Source organism: Neopelma chrysocephalum, unplaced genomic scaffold (assembly GCF_003984885.1).
Source record: "Neopelma chrysocephalum unplaced genomic scaffold, ASM398488v2 Primary Assembly neopelma1_132, whole genome shotgun sequence".
NCBI classification, from domain to species: Eukaryota; Metazoa; Chordata; class Aves; order Passeriformes; family Pipridae; genus Neopelma; species Neopelma chrysocephalum.
The window spans coordinates 1,344,175-1,365,973 of NW_020897794.1; the positions used below are offsets into that span (position 1 = coordinate 1,344,175).

The following is a 21,799-nucleotide window of genomic DNA, read 5'->3' on the forward strand; positions in this document are numbered from 1 at the left end:
GTGCCACGGGGGTTCCGCCGCCTCGGGACCCCCATCCCCGAGGGGAGCCTGATCCCTTGAGGGGGGCTGATCCCTCAGAGGGGGCTCTGCTGCCCTAGGGGGTCAAGATTTCCGCTCGGGGGTCTCCTGCCTTGGGCAGCCCGATGCCTGAGCCTGAACCCCTGTGAGGGAATCCACTGGGTTGGGTAACACACCTCAGTGTTCTCCTGGAGCTCGCTGTAAGCTTTTCCTCCACCACCCTCCCCAGATGTCCATGTTTTCAGGTCACTGCAGCAGGTGCTCAGTGTCCCCCAGCATCTCTCCAGACAGATCTCCCACTCCTGAACACATCAAGGGGGTTCTCACATTTCTTGAGGTTCTCCTACAGACAGCAAAGCATGGGGAATGCCCCGAAAAGTTTGTGGAATGACCAACTTTCACTATGGTCCACTGACCATCAGCCCCACATCCCGTGGGAGCCATTGGTTTTCCTCTGGGATGCCTCAGGGAGTCCTGCCAGGTCCTTTTCCAGCCAGGTCGAGTCTTCTTTCATGTGGAAAAGCTGATAATATCCCAAACCCAAGTTCTGCGCTGCTGAGAATTGTCCCTGCACCGCAACAGAGCTCGGGGGTGACGTGGCTCTTCGAGCAGCATCATATGTTCAACCCTGAGAACGTGGGATGTTCCCCATACACGTGAAAGCCAAAGTAAGGACAGAGGGGAGAATAAAGCCCTCCTGTTCACACACCTGCCTGTGAGGTCTCACGGAGTCTGGCAGTGAGGGAGCACCGGGCCAGCAGGACCCTGGCACGCAGAGGTGACACCGGTGCTTCAGACACTTGGCTTTCCCGCACAGGGATCCTGCCCTGGATAACTGTGCTCCAGGCACACTCCTCCCCCCCGGCTGCCCCTGCGTGCCCGGCTGCCGGGCTGGCCGCCAGCCAGCTCCCATTTTGGTTGCTCCATTTCACTCGAGCTGCAGTGCCAAGAAGCCCTTTGCAGAAGACACCTGAAGAAAAGCCCAGCAGAACAAAAAAACCCCGATTCCTGCGCCGTCCCCATTCCCGTGCCGTGGTGCCCGCACAACAGTGACACAGAGACAGCGCTGCCCAGGCTCAGCTGGCTCTTAATGAGACCAGTTTTAATTGCCTGCGTGGCCTCGAGAACCAGGAAAACTACTCTGGGTCCTGAAACCTCCCTGATTTGATTGCTGAAGGAAGACAAGCCTAGGGCTGGTAACAGCACCTGGGGAACAGGCTGGGTTCATTCCACGTGAGCCCGCTGGGCAGCCCAGGAACGGGCTGATCCCGTTTGCTAATGAAGTGGATAGTTCCTGGTGTGACCTTTGCAGCCTCTGAGATACTGGTCAAAACTCCCAACAGCAAATAAAATATTTACTGTTCTTTAATGGGTCCAGACCTGAGCTTCAGCTTTGAGAGAGGAGAAGCCAGAGAGCAGCAGAAAAGCCAGTGATGAAGGAACACTGTGGGGCCCGGCACTGAGGTTGTCCGAGCACAGAGGGACAAGGCCATGCCTGGGCAGGTGGCACGGTCTCGGCTGGCCCGGCCGGAGCAGGCAGGATCCCAGGGACACAGTCCCGGAGTGCCCGGCCATGAGGGCAGCCGGCCCCGCTCAGGTTCGCTGCACCACACTTGGCTGTGCTATTTATAGCTCTGCCGAGTCTCTGTCGAGGCAGCAGATCCCTGAGTCTTGTGGATCTGTTCTGTGAGCATCCCAGCCCAGGCAGTGCAGAGCCTTGGGACAGAGCTGCCATTCGCACTGGGGCAGAGGTTTGTGCTGTGCTGTGAGTCCTGAGCTGAGGCCGGGGCAGGGCATGGGGCCCAGCAGGTTTTAAGGCCAGAGGCAGCTGTTGGGTGATGCTCATCCTGTCTGTCTGTCCCAGCAGGAGCCCCAAGCTTTCCCACAAGGACTCCCATGCTCTGGACCTCCCTGTGTCTTCCTGTAGCAGAAGCAGCACTCACCTCCCTGCTGCCCTGCCTGTCCTGGGGATGCCCACGGGCATCTTCAGCCCAGGGTAGGGGGAGCTGCCCCAGAGAGCAAAGGGACGAGGTATCAAACAGTGGCCCTGAACCCACATGGTGACAGTCTACAGTCCCCAGAGCTGGCTCCAGTGCTTCTGCATTCCCAGTGTAACCCCATCCCAGTTACATCCTGCCTCCTCCCGGTGCATCTGCAGCAAGAGGAGGTGGAGGAGCCCCGCTCCTGCCTGGCTCAGTTGTGCTTCTTGCACGGGAAGGAGCATTGCCTTGATGGAATAAAGTGCTTGGAGTGCCGTGGAGAGAGACGCGTTCCTGAAGAGTGACAAAAGGCATTTGTTTATAAATTCCTCCAAGTGCACTATATAAGGCACTTCACAAGGATTCACAGGAAAAGGGCCTGGCACGAGGAGCAGTTTGCCATCTAAGGCTCTGCTCCTCCTGCCCCATGGCCACATGCTTCCCCACAGGATGTTTCCATTTGCAGGTGATTTTAAGTTAAAACCCACAGACTTTGCGCATATTTTCCACAAGAAATGCAGAGGTCTGGGAACCAAGTGCGGGGCTGACAGTGTGAGCGTGGCTGCAGCATCCCACCACTTCCATGCTGCGCCTCTGCAGGAACATCCCCCATAGGAAATTTCTCTTATTCAACCTAAGCCCACTTTGCTACACCTCAGCCCATTCCTTCTGCTCTGCCCCACCATGGACGTGGCACACTGACTTATTTTATAGCACAGATCCATAGCAGACGACTGCAGAAATGTCACCTTCATCTCCTCGCCTCGCAGGAATCCCTTCCCTCCCTTCTCCTCCCACATGTCTCCTGCACCTGTGCTCCCTTCCTTTCTCTCCCCCATCAGTCACTCTCCTTGCCAATAATCAATAAAAACAACAGTAGCAGTAAAGCAGCTTCTATTAATTCCCCTCTGTAACAGCATGAAGGGTGTGGGCACAGCAGCGACACCCGGACACCCTGGAGCAGGGCTGCTGCTCCGTGCCAAGGGGAATTTGGCCACTTCACCATATCCACAAAAGCCCTTGCTCTTGGCTGCAGCCCCCACCAGCATTTTGGGTGCTGGACCGGGGTCCCTCACCAGCACAGCCCCCCGGGACTGCCCAACGTGTTATTTTTTTCCAGGAGTCAATTGTTTTGGCAAGTGTTTTGCAAAGCGCATTCCGGAGGGTTTGCTCTCCGTCCTGGGCTGCTTTGATCAATCTTGTTTGCGAAGCAGTTTCCAGCGCCCTGGTTAATGTACGTTATTATCTCCCTGAATCCCTGCTATAGAACCTGGATAAATCCTGTGGAAAAAGAAAAAGCCCTATAAAAGGAAAGGCTCTAAAACCTCCAGCGGGAGCTGCCACCGCTGACGCGGAGGGTTTGGGCACAATGAGTGGTCCCTTAACAGCAACAGCAGACTCCAAGTCCCCCGTGGGGTTTATTGCTCACAAATTTGGGCTGATAAAGTGTTTTCATTACCTGCCATCCGTGTCTGGGTGCAGTGTTGTGTCCCATGGGTTACTCTCACTCCTGCCAGGGAATGGGAACCACGTTCTCCCTGTGCACCTCAACCCCACGCCTGATCTGCAAAGGCTTTCATCCTGACATGCGACCAGAGAGTGCAGGAATACCAGCCCTGGGACTGTCCCTCACGTTCCTCAGCTGGACAAGGGGTCCCTCCCTTTACTGCCACGGGAGCAGCAGGGCGGTGGGTACAGGGGGTTGGGGGAGAAATGCTCCTCTCTGGGAAGAACTACCCAGGGCTGGGTCACATCCTTCCCATCAGCATCACACACCGGGGCTCTGAAATCCCAGTGCTGTCCCCAGAGCCAGCACAGCCCTCCGGCCTGCACGGAGCCATCACTCCTCGTGTGCCGGGCTTGTCCTGGAGCGGAGCAGAGGCAGCTGCAGCGTGGCACCACGGCAGGGCAGCCTGGGCTTATCTCCAAGGCAAACGGGCTTAAAAATGTGACAGGCTATAGAAGGCTTTTTGTCTAAGCCCTGCGTGCCACGAGGCAGCGCGTTCCTGCCATCCCACAGGCATGAGAGAGAAAACACTCCACGACTTGTGAGCCTTATTAATATGGATTCAGGTCAGCTGCTCCCTGCAAGTTTTCGTGAGTGACTCGCGGTGTGCAGTTCATGCAGGATCCGTAAATAAGGACATCTCTCTGGAATCTCGGTGGGGTCCTATGAGCACAGGAATGTAACAAGTGCTTCTGTGCACGTGGAGGGGTGAAGGGTGAGAAGCTGCCCGGCCCCCTGCTCGCAGTTCCCAGCACCCCTGCTCAAGCTCCTGGACCAGCTGGATGCACCCAGAGCTGACAACTCCCTTTAATCTGATCTCTCCCAAAGCGAAAAACGGGTTTGGAGACAACATAAACACCAAAGGAAAGGTCACATCAAAGCCACGTGCTGTGTGACAATGCCTCGTGGCTTCATTCCTGCAGTGGGATTTGCAGGGCTCCCAGTCTGACCACAGGGCAAGACTCAGTGCGCTTGCAGGGCCAGAGAAAGGACAAGGGTTAATTTTAATTCTTCTCTTGAGTTTTTTCCATTTTTCCTTTCCTGTGCTCCCTCTCATCTGGGCTTGTGCCAGAGCACCAGTGGTTTATCTGCAAGACGTCCTGCCTGCACATCAAAGGCTCCCTAAATTTTTAAGGCTGGAAGGGCTGTTGTGATCATTTACTCCGCCCTCCTGTGAGCCACAGCACTCGCCAAGGTTGGGTTCCTGTGGTCGAGCAGAGCACGGTGCTGCCGTCAGAGGAGCTGGGAGGTGCCAAGACATGCCGGTGGCTTTGGGCTGGCTGCAGGGAGGGGGTTCCTCCTGCCCCACCGCAGCACATCCACGGCAGCTGGGTCCTTGCACCGCTCTCTGCCCTTCCTCTGCTCTGCCACAGCCCTTCCCAGCCCGGGCCTGCAGTCCCCAGGGGTGTCCCTGCTCCGGGAACACACTGGGCACTCTCCAGTGAACCAACTGGGAAACCACGTGTAAACCACTTGGAGCTGATGCATGAAATAATTGATCAATCATGCACAGGCTAATTGGGCATTTGTATGCAAAATAACGGGGTGCTCATGCGTGAGCTGCCTGGGTGCTCATGCATGCACTGATTGGGGCTCCTGTGCCCGGGAATGAGGCATCCATGGATGTGCTGACCCGGTTTTCCTGCAGGACTAACCCTGCACTTGTGCGAGCACCAAGTGTGAACCTGTGAGTGCTTGTGCAGGATCACTTTGGATGCTGATGCACGAACTCCTCGGGTGCTTAAATGTACATTAACTGGGCACTTGTGCATTCCCTGATTAGGCATGCATGCACGAATTAGGCACCCAGAGGGGTGTTCACTGGGGACAGGCAGAGCCCAGCACAGTGACAGCCCCACACAGGGCAGGGAAACCTGCCAGCGCCGAGCAGGGGATGGTGTGGCACCAAGAACCCCTGCTGGTTCCCCCAGCAAGCGTGAGCCGGTGGCTTTGCCTCCCCAGCAGCCTCGCTGGCACACGGCAGCCGATCTCACACCTTCCCCCGGGCTCCCCAGGGCGTAGGAAGCAGCCACTGCTGTACAGACAACTTAAACCCTGTTCTGGCACAGCTTAAATACGGGAAGCTCCGAAAGCAGGAGACAAGGTCTCCACTGTGTAGAATGATTTAGGTCAGTCTCACTTCTTCAATGATTTATTTAAGCTTTAGCAGTTCTTGGCCCGAGCGAGGGGAAAAAATGAGGAAAAAAAATAGAATTCCCCATATTTACACTATTTTTCTGTAATGTTTATACTGTGGAAGCTACAGCATCATCTGCCAGCGCCGCTTTAATCCAGGCCTGCAGACATTTCCACCACACACTCACATTTCTTGGGATTGTTGCTTCAAATTGGAGCAAGTTGCTGAGCACAAAATCTCGGCCTGCGAAAGCATTTTGGTGGTTGTTGCTCCCTGGAAAGTACCTCCCGTCCTTCCATCACTCCAAGGCTTTATCAGAAATGTTCTCGCCTTCCTGCAATCAAAAAACCAGCCATCTGAGTGGGCTTAAAAGGGAAGCAGCCAGAAACAACTCACTGTGGTGCAACTCTGCAAACCACAGCTGGGGAATGGGCTGGTTGGTGGGAGCCCAGAGACCAGTGTGAGCAGTGTGTCCTGTGCCAGAGCCAGGACCAGCCTGGGAAAGCAGGATCAGACAGGGTGCTGGAGGTGATGCCTAGATGGGCAGCTGTGTCTATAAATGGATATAAATGTACATAAATGTATATATAGCTGACAGACACTCACGGGCTCGCCCTGGGCTGGCATCACCCAAACCCAGAACCCCCTCCCTGCCCTCCTCGCCAGCCTGGTCGTGGTGATGCTCTCACTGAACTCTGCAGAAGGAGCTGCAACAGTTGATCTGATCAATAAATACACATTTTATACAAGCCTCAGGTCTGTAATGTCTCTCTGTACATAAGAGGCCACGAGGGATTTTGTTTTAATTAGAGGAATGCTTAAGGCTACTCTGCCTCCCGCTTAATCGGCCTTGGAAATACAGCGGGAAGGGCCGTCCTTGCACAGAGCAACTGCTCCGAGCCAGCACAACCCAAGGGCTCAGCGAGGGCACGAGGGCAGGAGCAGGGAGACAGAGGGGAGCACAGCCTGCATCCACCTCCCTCTGACACCTCCAGCACGAGCCAGGAAAACTTATACCTGGAGCTGCAAGCGCACCCCGTCCCCTGCTCAACACCCACGGGATGGGAATTAATGGGCAGGTCCAGCCTCATCCCCGGTCTGAGGTGATGGTTATCGTGGCGACACGGGGAGAGGCGTCAGGAATGCACTTCATGGCCAGAAAAGAGCAGAGGTTTCCAGCCAAACGTTGTCAAATGGTGGTGGTTTTCTTACGGGAATGTTACAGCTGCTCAGGTCCCACGGCATGGAAATATCCGTGGGAGGAGAGCAAACCTCTGCACACGGGAACAGCCCTCGGTGCCCTCGGATGGCTCTGCCTCCGTGCTGGGATCCAGGTGAGCCTCCAAGCTGGGATCCAGGCCAGCCCATGGTCACCCACCAGCAAACACACCAGGCTTTGCCATGGAGCACCAAGAAACTAGTGGGTACCAGAGGCACCCAAACCTATGCCCTCAGTGTAAACCACCACCTGGGGTCTGGAGGGTGCATTTCCAGTTCATCTCTGTCCCACCAGTGCTCAGGAGCACTTCAGCCCCAGTCCATCACGGTGCTCAGCTGGTGTGTAACTCCAAGCAGGCAAGCAATTGGTTCGGGAGCCAAGCTGCCCTCTGTCTGGGAGGATGAGGAGCAATAAAAGAGGGAATAATAAATAAAAACAAACCCTAGAGGAGAAAAAATGCTCACTGAGAGCACTGATGCTCTCGGAGCAAACAGAAGTGGAGGCGCTGCTTTGTGCTCGCCCCCGGCCGGGCAGCACAGGGATTGTTTGCTGCTAACAGCAAAAAAGCCTCATGGGGATGCCACATGTGTGTGTGTCTCGTGAAACCCTCTGTGATGAGGAGGTGAATGAAGAAGCAGTAAAGTCCTCTGATACCCCAGGACATTATCCAAAGCCGTGGGTTTATGAATAACTGGTTCCCGTGGAGGAACTGCGGCTTTTACTGGTGCTGCAGCTCCCTGCCCTCGCCAGCCCAGCTCTGCCAGGCTCCTCACCCCATGCAGCTCCCACTCCTTTGATCCTTTCTTTCTCACATGTGGTATTTCAGAGGATAAAAATGTTAATATGCTTCCAGGGAAATCATCAAAATATTATCCGCCAGTCATGCTCTAAATGACAACGACCTGTTAATCCTATTTACTGCCCTCAAGGAACTGCACCTAAAAGGCCTATTAGGAAAGCGAAAAAATTAGGTCTCTTCATTGTATTTCGTATTTTAGTTGGGCTACTGTGGTACCAGAAAGTCCAATATCATACGAAAATAAAATCATCTCATTTTTTATTTGACCCACAGAGCGGAGCGCAGAACAGCCACTGCTGGGGCATTTCCACGCCTAATTTTTTAATCTGTCCATTTAAAATCACTTACTTTGCACCCTTCACCTTAAAAATTAATAGGATATTAACTCTGAGGTTTCCTACAGGAGGAATGTCTGGATAATAAAATGCTGTGCAACAGGATTTCCAGTGGGAGCAGAACCCTTTCAGCAGCATCCGGGCACTGGGATCAGCAAACTGCTCCAGACCTCGGCGGCTGCTCCCACCCTGGGCCTTTTGTAAACCTTGAGTTTATTTTTCCTCGTTTATTTGCCTTTCATTGAGCTCTGACAGAAAAATATATGGCTTGGTGTCCCTCCCACCCTCATCTCCACAACTTTTTGTTTCAAGTGGTTTTCGCAATGTTTACGTAAAGTTAACACACGTCCACAAAACAGTTCTGAAAACTTCATTTGTATTTGAAAATCCTCTGCTTGAAACCGATGTTAATGCATTTTTGACTCATTGTAGTTCCTTGTGTTAAATAAAATCACCAAACCCACAACTGATGCCACAGGGGCCACGTCCTGCTGAAAGCCCCGAGAGCGGGGAGGGAGCGGGGACGTCGGCAGTGCCGCCAGCGGCATCTGATGGAAAGCTAATGGAAAACCTCTTTTAAAACCCACTCAGGCCTGGCAAATTGGGGTTATTTTTGGAGAACAAAGAGATGCAGCTCTACCCACGCTCCCAAGGCTTGGCTTGGTGGCATGGCCACCACGGAGACACTCCCCAGGATGTGTAAACGCAGAGCTCCTGCTGCCCGTGGCTGTGCCACGGCCCTGTGGTGTCCTGGCGGGGACAGTGGCAGGAGCCACACAGCAGATAATGGACAAACACACGCTGTCTCAGTTCCCTGTGTTGGGATGGCAGCGTTCGCTCCGAGCCAGAACACAAGTGGTGGGACAGGAGGTGCCAAGTGGGGCTGGTGAGCTCTGTGCCATTGGTGGCTCCTTGGTGGATCCCAGCGTGGATGGCTCAGCCTGGAGTGTGGGAATGGGCTGAGGGGAAAGGAGGTAACTCCAGGAAATGCACAGGGAAATAAAAATAGCAAAAGGAAACCGAGCGGCCGCAGGAAAACCCTCTCCGGCCAGTCCTGCTGAACCACAGAGATGTGTCTGGAATGAGCCACCCAAAGAGATCTGCTCCTTTCCACTGCTTTATTCCTTAGCAGGAATAAACCTTGGCAGGTTTATTTACTTGAACAGTTTGCATTCATTTTCCTCCCTCTCCACATCAGGCCTTGGAGCATCCCACCAGGCAGGGAGAGGGAAGGGCAATGGGAGCAGCTGCTGCAGGTGACAGCGGGAGGCAGGGAGCAACAGCAGAGCCCTGGATGAACAGAAATATTTACCCAGGGAAAGAAATCTGTTAAAACAGATTTGGGGGAGTTCATTGAAACTTTCTGGTCCGTGCCAACCTCCGCCCCTTCCTCTCCCACCTTGAGCTGTGGTGTGCTGGCACCTGGGAATCAAAGGGGACACTGGGCACTGCAAATCTGAGTAGCGTGAAAATGAGGCAGCAGAAATCACAGCAAACCCCTGATTTTTATTACTTTTAAATTGTTTTTAAATCAACCTCTAATTGGTACCAGCCAGACAAATTAACACACACCATTTAACCAGACTCTGTCTGCTTCCCTGTGCCCCTTCACCCGGCCGGGGTGACGAGGTGGCCCATGAGGACCTCGGCACTCTGCTCCAGGGACCTGGGATCACGGCTCTGCCAAGCACATCGTGGGACCAACTGCATGGTGTGGCTGTTCTCACGAGGGGAAAAAACAGCAGCGTTTTGGAATTTCTAAAAATGAGCATTTCCCAAGCTGCCTGGCATGATTTGAATTCTGGTGGTGTTACCTCTGCTCGTCTGCGAGGCTTTTCTCCTTTAAGTCTCCACCTGTGTGTGTCCTTTCGGGCTGGATTCCAGGAAAAACTCCCACTGGCAGTGTGCTGTGTTTTCCGTGTGCATCCAGACATGCCCCAGCATGTGCAGAGGAAATCTCTGCTTACAGACAAATCTCCATAAACAAAACGAGCTCTGTCACCATCCACTGTTATGGGAATTACTTCCATACTCACACACACCTTCATTGTCTTATCTTAAACTCAGAGTTTCTCTGAAAAAAATCACAGGCTGGTATTTTTGCATCTTTCTTCCACATGCAAATCAATAACTTTGATAACTTTGAGGCACTATTTAAAATGGAACACCCCCCCCCCCCCCAGAACCAGCTTTCTGTTTTACCTCCCAGGACACAACCTGTGTGGTTTCATGTTACTGCTGGAATGCCAAGGAAACCCCTCCAGCAGCAGATTCCAAACTAATGTTACAGGAGGGAAATGGCAAGTTGGGACAATTCACAGCTCAGTTCTCCAAAAAAAAAACCCGACCTCTTTAAAAACGACCCTTTTGTCCCAAACAGTCTGAGCTTTGATGAACTGTTATTTTGCAACAAAGTAAGATTAGTCAGGACTAATCCCAGCTGGATTGCTCTGTACTAAGGATTAGGAAAAACAGGTTCTCTCTAACAGAGCAGGGCGATGACAGGCCGTGGGCCGTGGCCCCAGCCCCGCAGCTCTGCTTGGGAAACCTCCTGCTTCCCATGTTTCATCAGGAATTACAATCAGCACTGACGTTACACGGGTAATATTTGCATTATTCACCAATATTCTCCCTTGGAAAGCCCTGATTTTCATTGCTGCCATTTTGAGAACAAAAAACTTGTCATTTTACAGTAGCTGGTTTCTTTTATTTTAGCAAGATTATTTGCTTTTTCCTTCCCAGTAATTTATTTTCTACATAATTTAATGATTCTCCACATATATGTTTTGCTAGAAAGCCAAAAATTACTCTGAGAAATAAGTACACTGCAGCTTATCCAACTAAACACTCCACTGATAACACAGAGCTAAGGAAGGTAATGAGAAAGAAAACATCCAATACTTCTATAAAGAGACACTTCATTAAGGTAATTAAGACAATCATTTAAAGCAGCTATGAGGATTAATAAGACACAAAAGAAATTATGCAACAGGGTTTTCACCAACCAGGCAGACTTACCATTGGTTTATGATGCTTTTAAGGATAACTTTCAGTGGTTTAATAAGTTTTTGAAAATAAAACTCATTTCTTGGCAAAGGATGGAGCTTCCCTACACCCAGGAGGAGCATAATCAGGCTCTTTGTGGTTTGTTTCTTGTGAGGAGGGGAGTTGTTGGGTTTTTTTAATATCACAAAAAGGTTTGGGTTGGGAGGGACCCCCTGCCATGGTCAGGGACACCTTCCACTGGACCAGGGTGCTCTAAGCCTCATCCAACCTGGCTTTGAACACTTCCAGGGATCACAGAATCACTGAGGTTGGAAAAGACCTCCAAGATCATCGAGTCCAACCTGTGCCCGATCCCCACCTTGTCACCCAGCCCAGAGCACTGAGTGCCACATCCAGTCCTTCCTTGGACACCTCCAGGGGTGGGGACTCCAAGGAGTATTTCTACTGAGCTGGCAAATAACTGAACAGCTTGTTAAATAACGTTAAAAATGCATTATTCACCCCAAAGCACCCACTTAAGTCACACAGATCAGCACTGGAACCGCAGGGGCCACAGTCACAGCTTGACACGTCACGTTCTGCTACAAAGTGGATTGTGAAACCATAAAACTCTGTTAAAGATGTAGAAAATCCCCAGACAGTTGGGAGTTTACCCTTTGCCAACCACCACTCCTGAAGATGGGCTCTCTCACACCATCTCTCCATCATTAGCAGCTGCCTTTATTTAATCCATTAGCAATCCAACACTGACATTCCCTGTTAAAAATGCCCGGAGCAGAGCACATCTCTGCACTTTAACCTCAAGGAGACAAAAACGAGCAGCATTTGTAACAGTCACACACGTCATGACGTTACACTGAAAATATTTCCCTATCTGTCAGCCACCAGGTCGCTGTTTTTCCAGAGGAATATGCATTTTTCATTAACACATGAAAAATGAGGGCAGCATGATGGGCTCCAAGGAAGAGGCAGGAGGCATTTTTCACAATCCCTTAATTAACTCAGGAACCTAAAGAGGTTTTCTCCTCACTCCAACACTGCTTTAACACCATCATTGTGGTTTCGGTGACTGAACCTCTCCGGCACCACATGGAGTCACTTGTGCCGGTACAAATGACACCCAGGGATCAGTGAGAGACCCCCAGACTGCACAAGAACAACTATTTCTATAATCTTTAGCACTATCTCTCCCACATCTGCTTTATCTTGTGGACTGGGGCACACTGAAGTGGTTTCTCACTCTAAGGCTGCTTTGTGAGGGCTTTGTCACAACCCAGGCTGCTCCAATGTGATTTAAAGTGACTTTATTTAAACCATAATCTTGCAACTGTAACACAATTGTACATTATTTTCTTGCTTCTTCTGCAGGAAAGTCTTTTCTGCCCTCTTTTGTGTATATTTTTCATGTAACTCTGCATTAAACCTCTGCAGACGCACCACAGCACAAGTACACAGCCCTGCCTGGATGATGTTCTCTTGAAGGCGAGCTCTCGGGATGTGACTTAGCCTCAATTTCTAATGTTTTTTGTTCCTCCACTTTTACTGATTTATGTAAACACAGAGCCAAGTCCCTTTGTAGTTCATTACGTCCAAACTCATTTTGTTCAGGTGCAAAGGAAACACATCGACCACGAGGTCGGTCTGATGCAAGGGCCCCCGAGAACCATCATATGGGTTCAGCAATAAGAAAGCACCATGTGAGGGGGGAAAGAACCAAACCGAGTAGATTTAAAACTGGGCTTTAATAACACTTTGCTGGAGGAGATGTGTAAGCTGGATGCCCGCCTGGCTGAGCCGCGGGCCGGTCCCGCTCCCTGTGCCCTCAGGGCGGCCATTTTGCCTCAGCCTCCGTCCTACCCCCGAGGGGCGGGCAGAGCCCTTTTCCCCACTGTGTCCGAGCACGGCACAGCGGGACAGAGCCGTGCCCGCGGCCCTTCGGCCACAGCGGGAACACGGAAGGAATACAAGGAGAACACAACGGGAACACAGCGAGAACACAGCGAGAACACAGCTGGAACACGGCGAGAACGCGGCGAGTCCCGCCCCCCCCCCCGGCGCTGCGCACGGCCCCGCGCCGGCCCAACGCTGCGCACGGCCCCGCGCCTCGCGCGCGGCATTGTGGGACACGCCCCGCGCTTGGCGCCAAGAGCCCCCGCCGCGCCGCGCGGGGCATTGTGGGACGCGCCCTCCCCGGCCGGGCCTCGATGGCGCGGGCGCCGCACCGGACGTGACGTCACGCGGCCCGCCGCCGTAAAAGCCGCGGTCGGGGGACAGACTCTCCCTTTGCCGCCAGCACCGGAGGCTCTCCGCGGCAGAACCGAGCTCGCCGCACCCTCGCGCCCCGCAGCTGCGCCGCCCGCACGGGCTCGGCTTCTCCGGAGCGGCAAAAACGGGAGGGACTATTTTGAGACGGCGCCGCGCATGCGCAGAGCGGAGTCGGTGAGGGCGCGGCGGAAGACGCGTGCCGCCGCTGGCTTGCCGTGAGCGCGGGCGGTGCTGCGGCCGGTGGTGCGTCCCGGGCTGAGATCGGTGCGCGCAGAGGCAGCGCGAGCGGAGCCGCGGGCGCCATTTTGGAGCGGCGGTCGGGGGAGGCGGCGACAGCTCCGACAGCCCAGCCCGGCCCCGCCACCGCCGCCCCGCGCCGCCCGCACCGCCCCGCGCCGCCGCAAACATTGCCGACCTCGCCATGTCCGGCGGCGGCGTCATCCGCGGCCCGGCCGGCAACAACGACTGCCGCATCTACGTGGGGAACCTGCCCCCCGACATCCGCACCAAGGACATCGAGGACGTGTTCTACAAGTACGGCGCCATCCGCGACATCGACCTCAAGAACCGCCGCGGGGGCCCGCCCTTCGCCTTCGTCGAGTTTGAGGACCCCAGGTGAGACCGCCGCGGGCGCTGCCCCGGGAGCCCGCCGGGGCCGCGGCCTGGGCCGGGGGGCGGCGGGCGGGGAGGGGCGGGCGGGCAGCGCGAACAAAGGCGGGGGTGCGGCGGCCGCGCTCACCGCCCGCCCCGTGCCGCCCGCAGGGACGCGGAGGACGCCGTCTACGGGCGGGACGGCTACGACTACGATGGGTATCGCCTCCGCGTGGAGTTCCCCCGGAGCGGCCGCGGCACCGGCAGAGGCGGCGGCGGCGGCGGAGGGGGAGGAGCCCCCAGGGGCAGGTACGGCCCCCCGTCCCGGCGCTCGGAGTACAGAGTGATCGTCTCGGGTGAGTCATTGCTCTCTTTCTCTCTCTCTCTCAGCCCAAGTGCTCTCCCCCGGGGTCCTGCAGGCGTGGCGATGCTGCTGCGAGCTGTTCCTTAAAAAGCATCGCCGCGTGCGGCTTGGGAGGGCAGGAATGGTGTCCCCTCGGTGCTCCTCCGGTACAGTCCCTCCCCTTTGCTGCTCCCTGCTGCTGCTACTGTACGTACCGGAGGTGAGGCTTATGATCTGGTTTTAAAGTCATTTCTTGCTTTTTCCGTAGGGCTGCCTCCAAGTGGAAGTTGGCAGGATTTAAAGGATCACATGCGTGAAGCAGGTGATGTATGTTATGCTGATGTTTTCCGAGATGGCACTGGTGTCGTGGAGTTTGTGCGGAAGGAAGACATGACCTACGCTGTGCGAAAGCTGGATAACACTAAATTTAGATCGCACGAGGTAGGTATCACACTTACTTTCTTTGGCCAGAATTGGATACAAGGGGCTTAACAGTAGGACTGGAAGGTAAGGAACGTGTGGTGTTCACTGTTTGGTGGCAAAGCAACTAAATAAGTGTGTGGTGAGGCTGGAGACAGACGTGTAAGCTGTGCTGTCTGTGCCGGCCGTAGTAGCACTGTCTGCAGTCTGTCAGCATGCCTGAAACATGGCCCTGAAGCCTCGACGTTTCAATGGAAAGTTCTGTCTGTCCAATAGGGAGAAACTGCCTACATCCGTGTTAAAGTTGATGGCCCAAGAAGCCCAAGCTATGGAAGATCTCGGTCCCGCAGCCGTAGTCGTAGCAGGAGCCGTAGTCGAAGCAACAGCAGAAGCCGCAGTTATTCCCCAAGAAGAAGCAGAGGATCTCCACGCTACTCTCCCCGCCACAGCAGATCCCGATCTCGTACATAAACATCACTAGCTCTGATCTTTTTGTAGAACCCCATGTTGTACACAGTTTTCTTTACTTAGTACAGTCTTTCATTATTTTTTTTTTTTTTTTTTTTAAATTCCAACTGTTTTACTCGAATTGGCTGAAGTGTTGAATTGCATTCTTGTGTAAAATCCCTAGTGAGTATTTGCTCCTCGACACCAACATTCCCCTCCTGTCTTTGGTAAATTGTATTTTAATTGCTGTCAGTCAGGATTGTTCCGGTTTAGTTCTAGTTCAATACCAACATTCTTGGAGCTGTGGTATTGCTGTGTAAATGTCTCAGTGTTCCGCTGTGGTCGAGACGAGCTGGGGATGTTGGGATGTTTGTGGCTAACTTGTCTCTTCTGGGGGATCTTACATTTTATCTTGCCTTTTCGTGTGTCTTTCTGTAGACATATCTGAAGAGATGGATTAAGAATGCTTTGGATTAAAGGATTGTGGAGCACATGTCAATCATTTTAGGATTGTCAAAAGGAGGATTGAGGAGGATCAGATCAATAATGGAGGCAATGGTATGACTCCAAGTGCTATTGTCACAGATGAACTTGGCAGTATTGACCTTATACTGAGAGACAGGGGAATTGAGGCCGAGCACATACGTGTCCCCACGTGTCGCTTCAGGCATGTTCTCGTGACCGCAGGCTGCGATTGCTCTTCTCTTTTAAAACTTCTCTTCTCGGGGGGGCAATTGTGGCCAAATCCCTGCTTTTGTAATTCTCTATTCCATTCTAGTTTTTTAAAGGAGTAACCGGGGCCGGGGAGGGAGTATTGGTTTATTTGTCCCGCAGCGTTTGGTTACAAGTGTCCATGTCCGTAGTATCCGTACACTTGTAGTAGAACTTGCAATCAGAGTATAATATCAATACTGCTAAAATCTGCATGTCCTCTGTGTGACTGATACAGCGTGGCTGTTGCATTTTTATAAGTACCAGAATGAAAGCAAAAAAAAAAAAAAAAAATGAAATAGCAAACCTAGTGGGGAATAATTTAAGTGTCAGCCCTGCCCCCTCAGACTAATTCACGATTGACTCACGATCCGTGTGAAAACACCGATTGTTAACGTTCCCTCCAGCTGGGAGTGCAGCTGTAGTCCAGCCATTCCATAGTAGGTGGATAGACCGAGCAGTTAAAGCTTTTCCAGTTTAATAAAACCATTTTTTACAACCACAAAACCTCGTAGCCCACCAATACGCTGAGTATGTTGGCATTTCCAGTTGACATATTGTAAATATTTACAATGTTTCCTCCGAATAGTAATTAACATTTCTAAAAGAATTATCTGAGCATCACCATTGGAAAGTTTGTTTTGGGGAATTGATAGTTATTACTGTACATCTGAATTAATTGATGGCAAACATAACTGATCATTCCCCAGAATCCTATTTTTTCATTACAGTATCTAACTTTTTGCCTCCTCTTTTTTGGTTTTGCTGGTTATAAAGGTTTGGATTGGAGAGGGCTCACTGGATCCCAATCCTTGGAGCTGGATCATTGGATTCAAATCATAATGTGGATAGGATAGGGAGGCTGAATTACAAGGATTCATGGAGCGGGATCAAATTACCAGGAACATAGGAGTGGATTCCTGCCCCAACCAAACCGCATTCGTGTGGATTTTTTTTTATTCAACTCAATTGGCTATTCCAAAGATATTTTTTTTCCTATTTTTGACGATTGGAGCCCTTAAGATGCACGATGGAGTTTTGCATTTTTTTGGTAAAAGGAGCAAAGCGAGGACCTGGAGAGGTACGCTGGAGCAATCTCCTTGGAAGGATTCAGCACGAGTAGATGGTAAACCTTAAAGGGGAAAAAGGGGGGTTTGTTTAAAAAAAAAAAAAAAGTAAATAAGTCATTTCTCTAAATTTAAAGACCAAAATTGGAGTTTAAAGATGACGTAGGTTTCAATTGGCCATTGCTTTTTTTCTTTGACAAATAAAATTTTTACAAAAACACGCCCGGTGTCATCGTTGGTCGCGGAGTCTCGTCCTCGCCCGCCCGCCCTCACTTGGGGAATCCAGAGGTCCCAGACAAAGGGCTTTTGTGTGGAACAGAGCCGGAGTGTTCCACAGGAAGCGCCCATGTTTGAGCTTCTCCTCAGTAAAGGATCAGTTCCCTGGGAAATGAGTGGAATTTAGTGTACGGGGAGGGGAAAAGGAGGAATTCTCACTGCTTGGAGGAGGAGGTGTTAATGTGAATGTTAATAAGGCTGGGAGATCACATGGGGAAAACAGGGAGATTCGTGGGCTTGGCACCACTCCCACTGTGCTCCCGAGGATAAATTGGGATAGAACTGGTCTGTGTGGCCCTTCCTGGTGTGGGTGGATGAGGCAGGGAGCAGGAGCTGAGGAAGGATGGTTATGTAGGAGCTGGGATAGTGGTGTAATCACGGAGCTGTGGGCACAGGGAATTGCACCCCTGTGCTGTACGTGGCCAGGCTGGACGTGGCACCATCCCCAGGAGGAAGGTGGATGCCCAAAGGAGGCTGTGGCCCTGTGGGAAGGTGGGTGACTCTTGTCAGAGAAGTTTCTTAGGATGTAGGAAACCAGGGAGTGGAGTGGGCACTGTGGGCTGGTGACACCAGGGTGAGTTTGGCCCCAAAGCCCCCAAACTCTGGGAACAGAATTGATCTGTCCCATCACCTGTGCTGAAGGAAGGTGAAACAGCAGTTTTAAAGCAAAGGTTCTGGGTGTGCTCGAGGAAGCAAAACCTTTTGTTTCACAAGAAGAAACCTGAAGAGTTTGGTTTGCCAGAGCTGGAGTTGGGGAGGATTGCTCCAGCTTGGGAAGAAAGGGACCCCTGGGAAAGGAGGAGTGAAGGATCCTGACAAAGCGGTCACAGTCCCTGCTTTGAAATAGGAGGGTCAGGTCTGACCCAAAGTCCAAGCAGAGCTTGTGCCTCTAACAGGTTCATCAGGAGCTTGTTAACGCTTGGAGCACCAGCTTCAGGAGTGGTTCAGCTGATTTCCAGACACGGAATTCCCTGTGCAAGGTGTGTGTTGGAGGTGCAGGAAGGCTGTGACACGAAATTCCCTGTGCAAGGTGTGTGTTGGAGGAGCAGGAAGGCTGTGACACGGAATTCCCTGTGTGAGGTGTGTGTTGGAGGTGCAGGAAGGCTGCAGTGTGTCAAGCCTGGTCCTGGTGCTGGATGTGGGTGCAGGATGTGCTCCAGCTCTCCCTGTATGTGGATCAACCACTGGAGCGGGAAATACCTGAGGGCTGTTTGCTTCCGAGATTATGTCAGTGGTTTGGATCAGCCCGTGGAAAGGCTGATCCTCCCCGGGGGGACACGGGAGGGCACTGACTCAGAGGAGGAGGAGGTCACACAACGTTCCTCAGTGTTGGGATTTGTGGAGCCTGTCACCTTCCTGCAAGGTGCGTTTCCGTTTCACCTGGAAAACAGGAGGGAGTGGAGCATTGATGAGCTCCCTCTCTCATTTTGGGGTTCCCCTCTGAGGGGAGAGCTCGGCTGGCTGTGGGTCCTCGGGGTTCCTGCAGCTGCAGCGCTGCCCCAGCATCACCCACTCGCTCTGTTCTCTGTGTCCCAGCTGTGGGGTTTGTAAAGCACGTTGAGATGCCATAATAAACCTGTTCCCAGTGTGGAGCTCTGGTTCATTTCAGCTCTTTTCCTGTGAAATTGTTTCTGTCGTCATGCTGTGAGCAGCCAGACAGGCGGTGGTGGAGCAGGAAAGCCACGGGGTGAAGCAAGACTTTCCCCAAGTGCCCCACGTTTTAATTTTGGGTTCTGATCCAGCGTGTTTCACCATCCTCAGGGGGATCACCGTGTTCTCTGATTGACATAAAGTAGAGGAATTAAATTAATGTCTCAGAAATGTGCTATAAACCGGGTTTGACAGCGCTAGAGAAAGTTAACTGGAGGAGGCTGTGCCTCCTGACACACTCTCAGTTTTTAATTACACCACGTTACGAGTTCATTAACGACGTGACGGAGATGGTGAGGAGTCTGCGGGTGCTGGGAGCAGAATTCCTGCCTGGCACAGCCCAGGGAACCCGGTGCCATCTCTTCCCCCCTTTGGCTTCTTGGGCTGTGGATGAAAATGAACCTGAGTCAGCACCCACTTGCCTTCCCTCGCGGGGAATCTGCTTCCAGAGCTGCATCCACTCGCCCAGATGGGGCTGTTGGGTAAAACTTCCATTTATTTTAATATCCCAGTGCATTAGTGGGAGCAGGCTCCCTGCAGGCAGCCAGGCAGCCCGTGGTGGCTGCTCTGCCAGCACATCTTCTGGGAGCATATTTCCTAGGATTTTAACAGATGCAAACCAAGGCACCAAGTGTCTTCTTTTATGAATGTGTTCTTCCCAAAACTCTATGTTTTGAGAGTCTGTACTGTCTGAAGATGGAAAGGGGTGGGAATAAGAGGTTGGAATTACCTTTGCTAGAGCAGAGGGGACAACCAAATGGTAACCCCCTCTCCTAAATAATTCTTCCATCCCAAGGCCAGGGGTGTTTCTGCTGCACACCCCCGTGGCAGCGAGCAGGCAGCATTCCCACCCCGGTGCCACTGCACTGGAGCAGCTCTGCCATTCCAGCAGGGAATCTGCCTGTTCCGACGCTCCTGCGCTTCCGATAGTGCTGCTTTGTTGGTACAACTGAGGGCGATTGTGCCCCCGGGGCTGTGTGGCCCCTCTGTGCTGCCTTGGGCCGTGCAGCTGCCCGGCCAGCCCGGCCCATACTGCCTTCATTGTGCAAACACTTCGGGAAGCACCGCGGAGAGGGAGGGAATCTCTCCTCCTTAATTGCACATCGTCCTGATAGCCCTGTGCTTAATATACCCGGCATTAGGCTGAAATAGAAACGGTTAGAAAACCTGTGGTTTCTCCCAGAAACCACAGTTCGGGGGTTTTTTTGTTGTTTGTTTGAGTTTGGTTTTTTTTTCTTTTGAACAGAAACTTCTGCTTTGGAACAGGGGATTCATTCATTGATCTGTGCGTGCTGGTTGTGCCGTGGGGTTTCTTGCTTCTGATAACAGCAGGGTTTTAGCTGTGCAGCAAAATGGGAATCATTTCTAGACTGGCTAAAAACAGCCCCAGCTTTGGCGAGAGTTTCCCGTGCCAAGTGCAGGATGATCCTCGCTGCACCTGCGCAGGGAAGAGCAGTTTGTCTGGAATTGCACTTGGAGCTGTTTCAAAGGGAAGGCTGAATTATTCGGAAAAATGAAGATTCCGGGAAGTTCCCTGTTTAATAAATGTTCCCTAAAATCCCTCTCCTGAAGGAGACTCAGACTGATGTACCACCCACACTGCGCGTTCCTCGCTTTGTCCTGCCCGGCCGAGCTGCGGGATGGGATGGGCACAGAGCCTGGCAGAGTCATGGGACAGGACGGGCACGGAGCCTGACGGAGCTGCGGGATGGGCACAGAGCCCAGCAGAGCCATGGGACGGGCCTGGAGCTGTGGGATGGTCATGGAGCTCAGCAGAGCCGCAGGGTGGGCACAGAGCCCAGCAGAGCCATGGGATGGGATGGCAGAGCTGCGGGGTGGGATGGAGACAGAGCCCAGCAGAGCTGCAGGATGGGCATGGAGCCCAGCAAAGCCATGGGATGGGCCTGGAGCCTGGCAGAGCCATGGGATGGACATGGAGCCTGGCAGAACTGCAGGCCGGACCGGCACGGAGCCCAGCGAGGTGAGGGAATGCCAGGAGAGGCTGAAGCCCTCACCTCGCTCCTGGGTGCTGAGGGGGCCCTGGCTCAGCTCTGCTCGTCCCCTCCCACCGGGCGGGCGGGCTGTATGTGCCGGTTGCGGGGCCATTAACATAATTTTATGCACTAATTTGTGTAATCATTAAAGAGTCGAGCAGGGCATTGTTCGCATGAGTAATTACCTCTGTATTCTAATAGCTCTAATTCATCCCTTAAGTGAGTTTCGTGTTTCGGTGACTCAGCCGCGATTCACGCTCCGGGTCTGGTATTTTTTTCCGAGAAAGCCCCGTTTCTCGCCCTCTGCGCAGCCGGTGCCGAGCCGGGTCCCCACGAGCCCCGAGCAGGCGGATGCCGAGCCGGGAAGGGCTCCCGGCGCGGATCCGGGGCTGCGGCGCTGCCCGGCTCCCGCGGGGCGTTTGACTGGCCGGGATGCTGCGGGGAGCAGCTGCCAGCGGAAATTCAAACATGAAGAACTTGGCAGTTTGCTGAACTCCGGGTATTTTCCTCCCCGACAAAGGGCAGGGCTCTGTTTTTTCTGCTTATTTTTGATACCGGTTAAAACACGGGGAGAAAATTCCTCTGCGCAGCTCCGTGCTGGATTTGACTCCGGATCCATTGATTCTCCATCCTCACATGTGCGTGCCTTTAGAGCACACGGGGTGCAGGCAGGGGGGAGGCAGGGGGAGCATCAGTCCCTGCCTGATTTGCAGCATGATACAGGATGTTTTCCCGATGGCACCGAAATTAATTTGAGGCAGAGCTGCCTGGTACCACCAAAGGTTTTGTTCCCCCCTTGGAAACACGGAGGAAAGTTGGTTCCTTGGCTGGTGAGAGCAGGGATGCTCTGCCCGAGGCTCCTGCCAGCGCTGGATGTTCATCCCCGTGGGATCAGCTGAGCGATGCAGATGAATGCACAAACATTGATTATTTTGGAGACAATCCATAGCTGCCAAATGAGATTAAACAACACCCAGGTCCCAGAAAAAAATAAAAGTAAACAGCAAAGAATAAAGAAAATGGGGCACGGTGTTG

The 21,799-nt window shown here is 52.9% G+C and overlaps 1 protein-coding gene across 2 annotated transcripts; it reads left to right on the forward strand.

The window, feature by feature from the left end:
* The first annotated feature begins 13,531 nt into the window (after positions 1-13,531).
* Positions 13,532-17,064, forward strand: SRSF1 (serine and arginine rich splicing factor 1). Of its 2 annotated transcripts, none has more exons than XR_003536746.1 (4): positions 13,532-13,880; positions 14,028-14,212; positions 14,468-15,624; positions 16,555-17,064. XR_003536746.1 is itself a non-coding variant. In XM_027698724.1 (4 exons), exons 1-4 carry the CDS (start codon positions 13,687-13,689, stop codon positions 15,088-15,090), a joined length of 747 nt encoding a protein of 248 aa, XP_027554525.1. In that variant the 5' UTR covers positions 13,534-13,686; the 3' UTR covers positions 15,091-17,064. The 2 variants fall into 2 exon arrangements, 1 of the variants encoding a protein (XP_027554525.1); XM_027698724.1 differs by having other exon boundaries at positions 13,534-13,880; positions 14,468-14,640; positions 14,896-17,064.
* Positions 17,065-21,799: the final 4,735 nt, after the last annotated feature.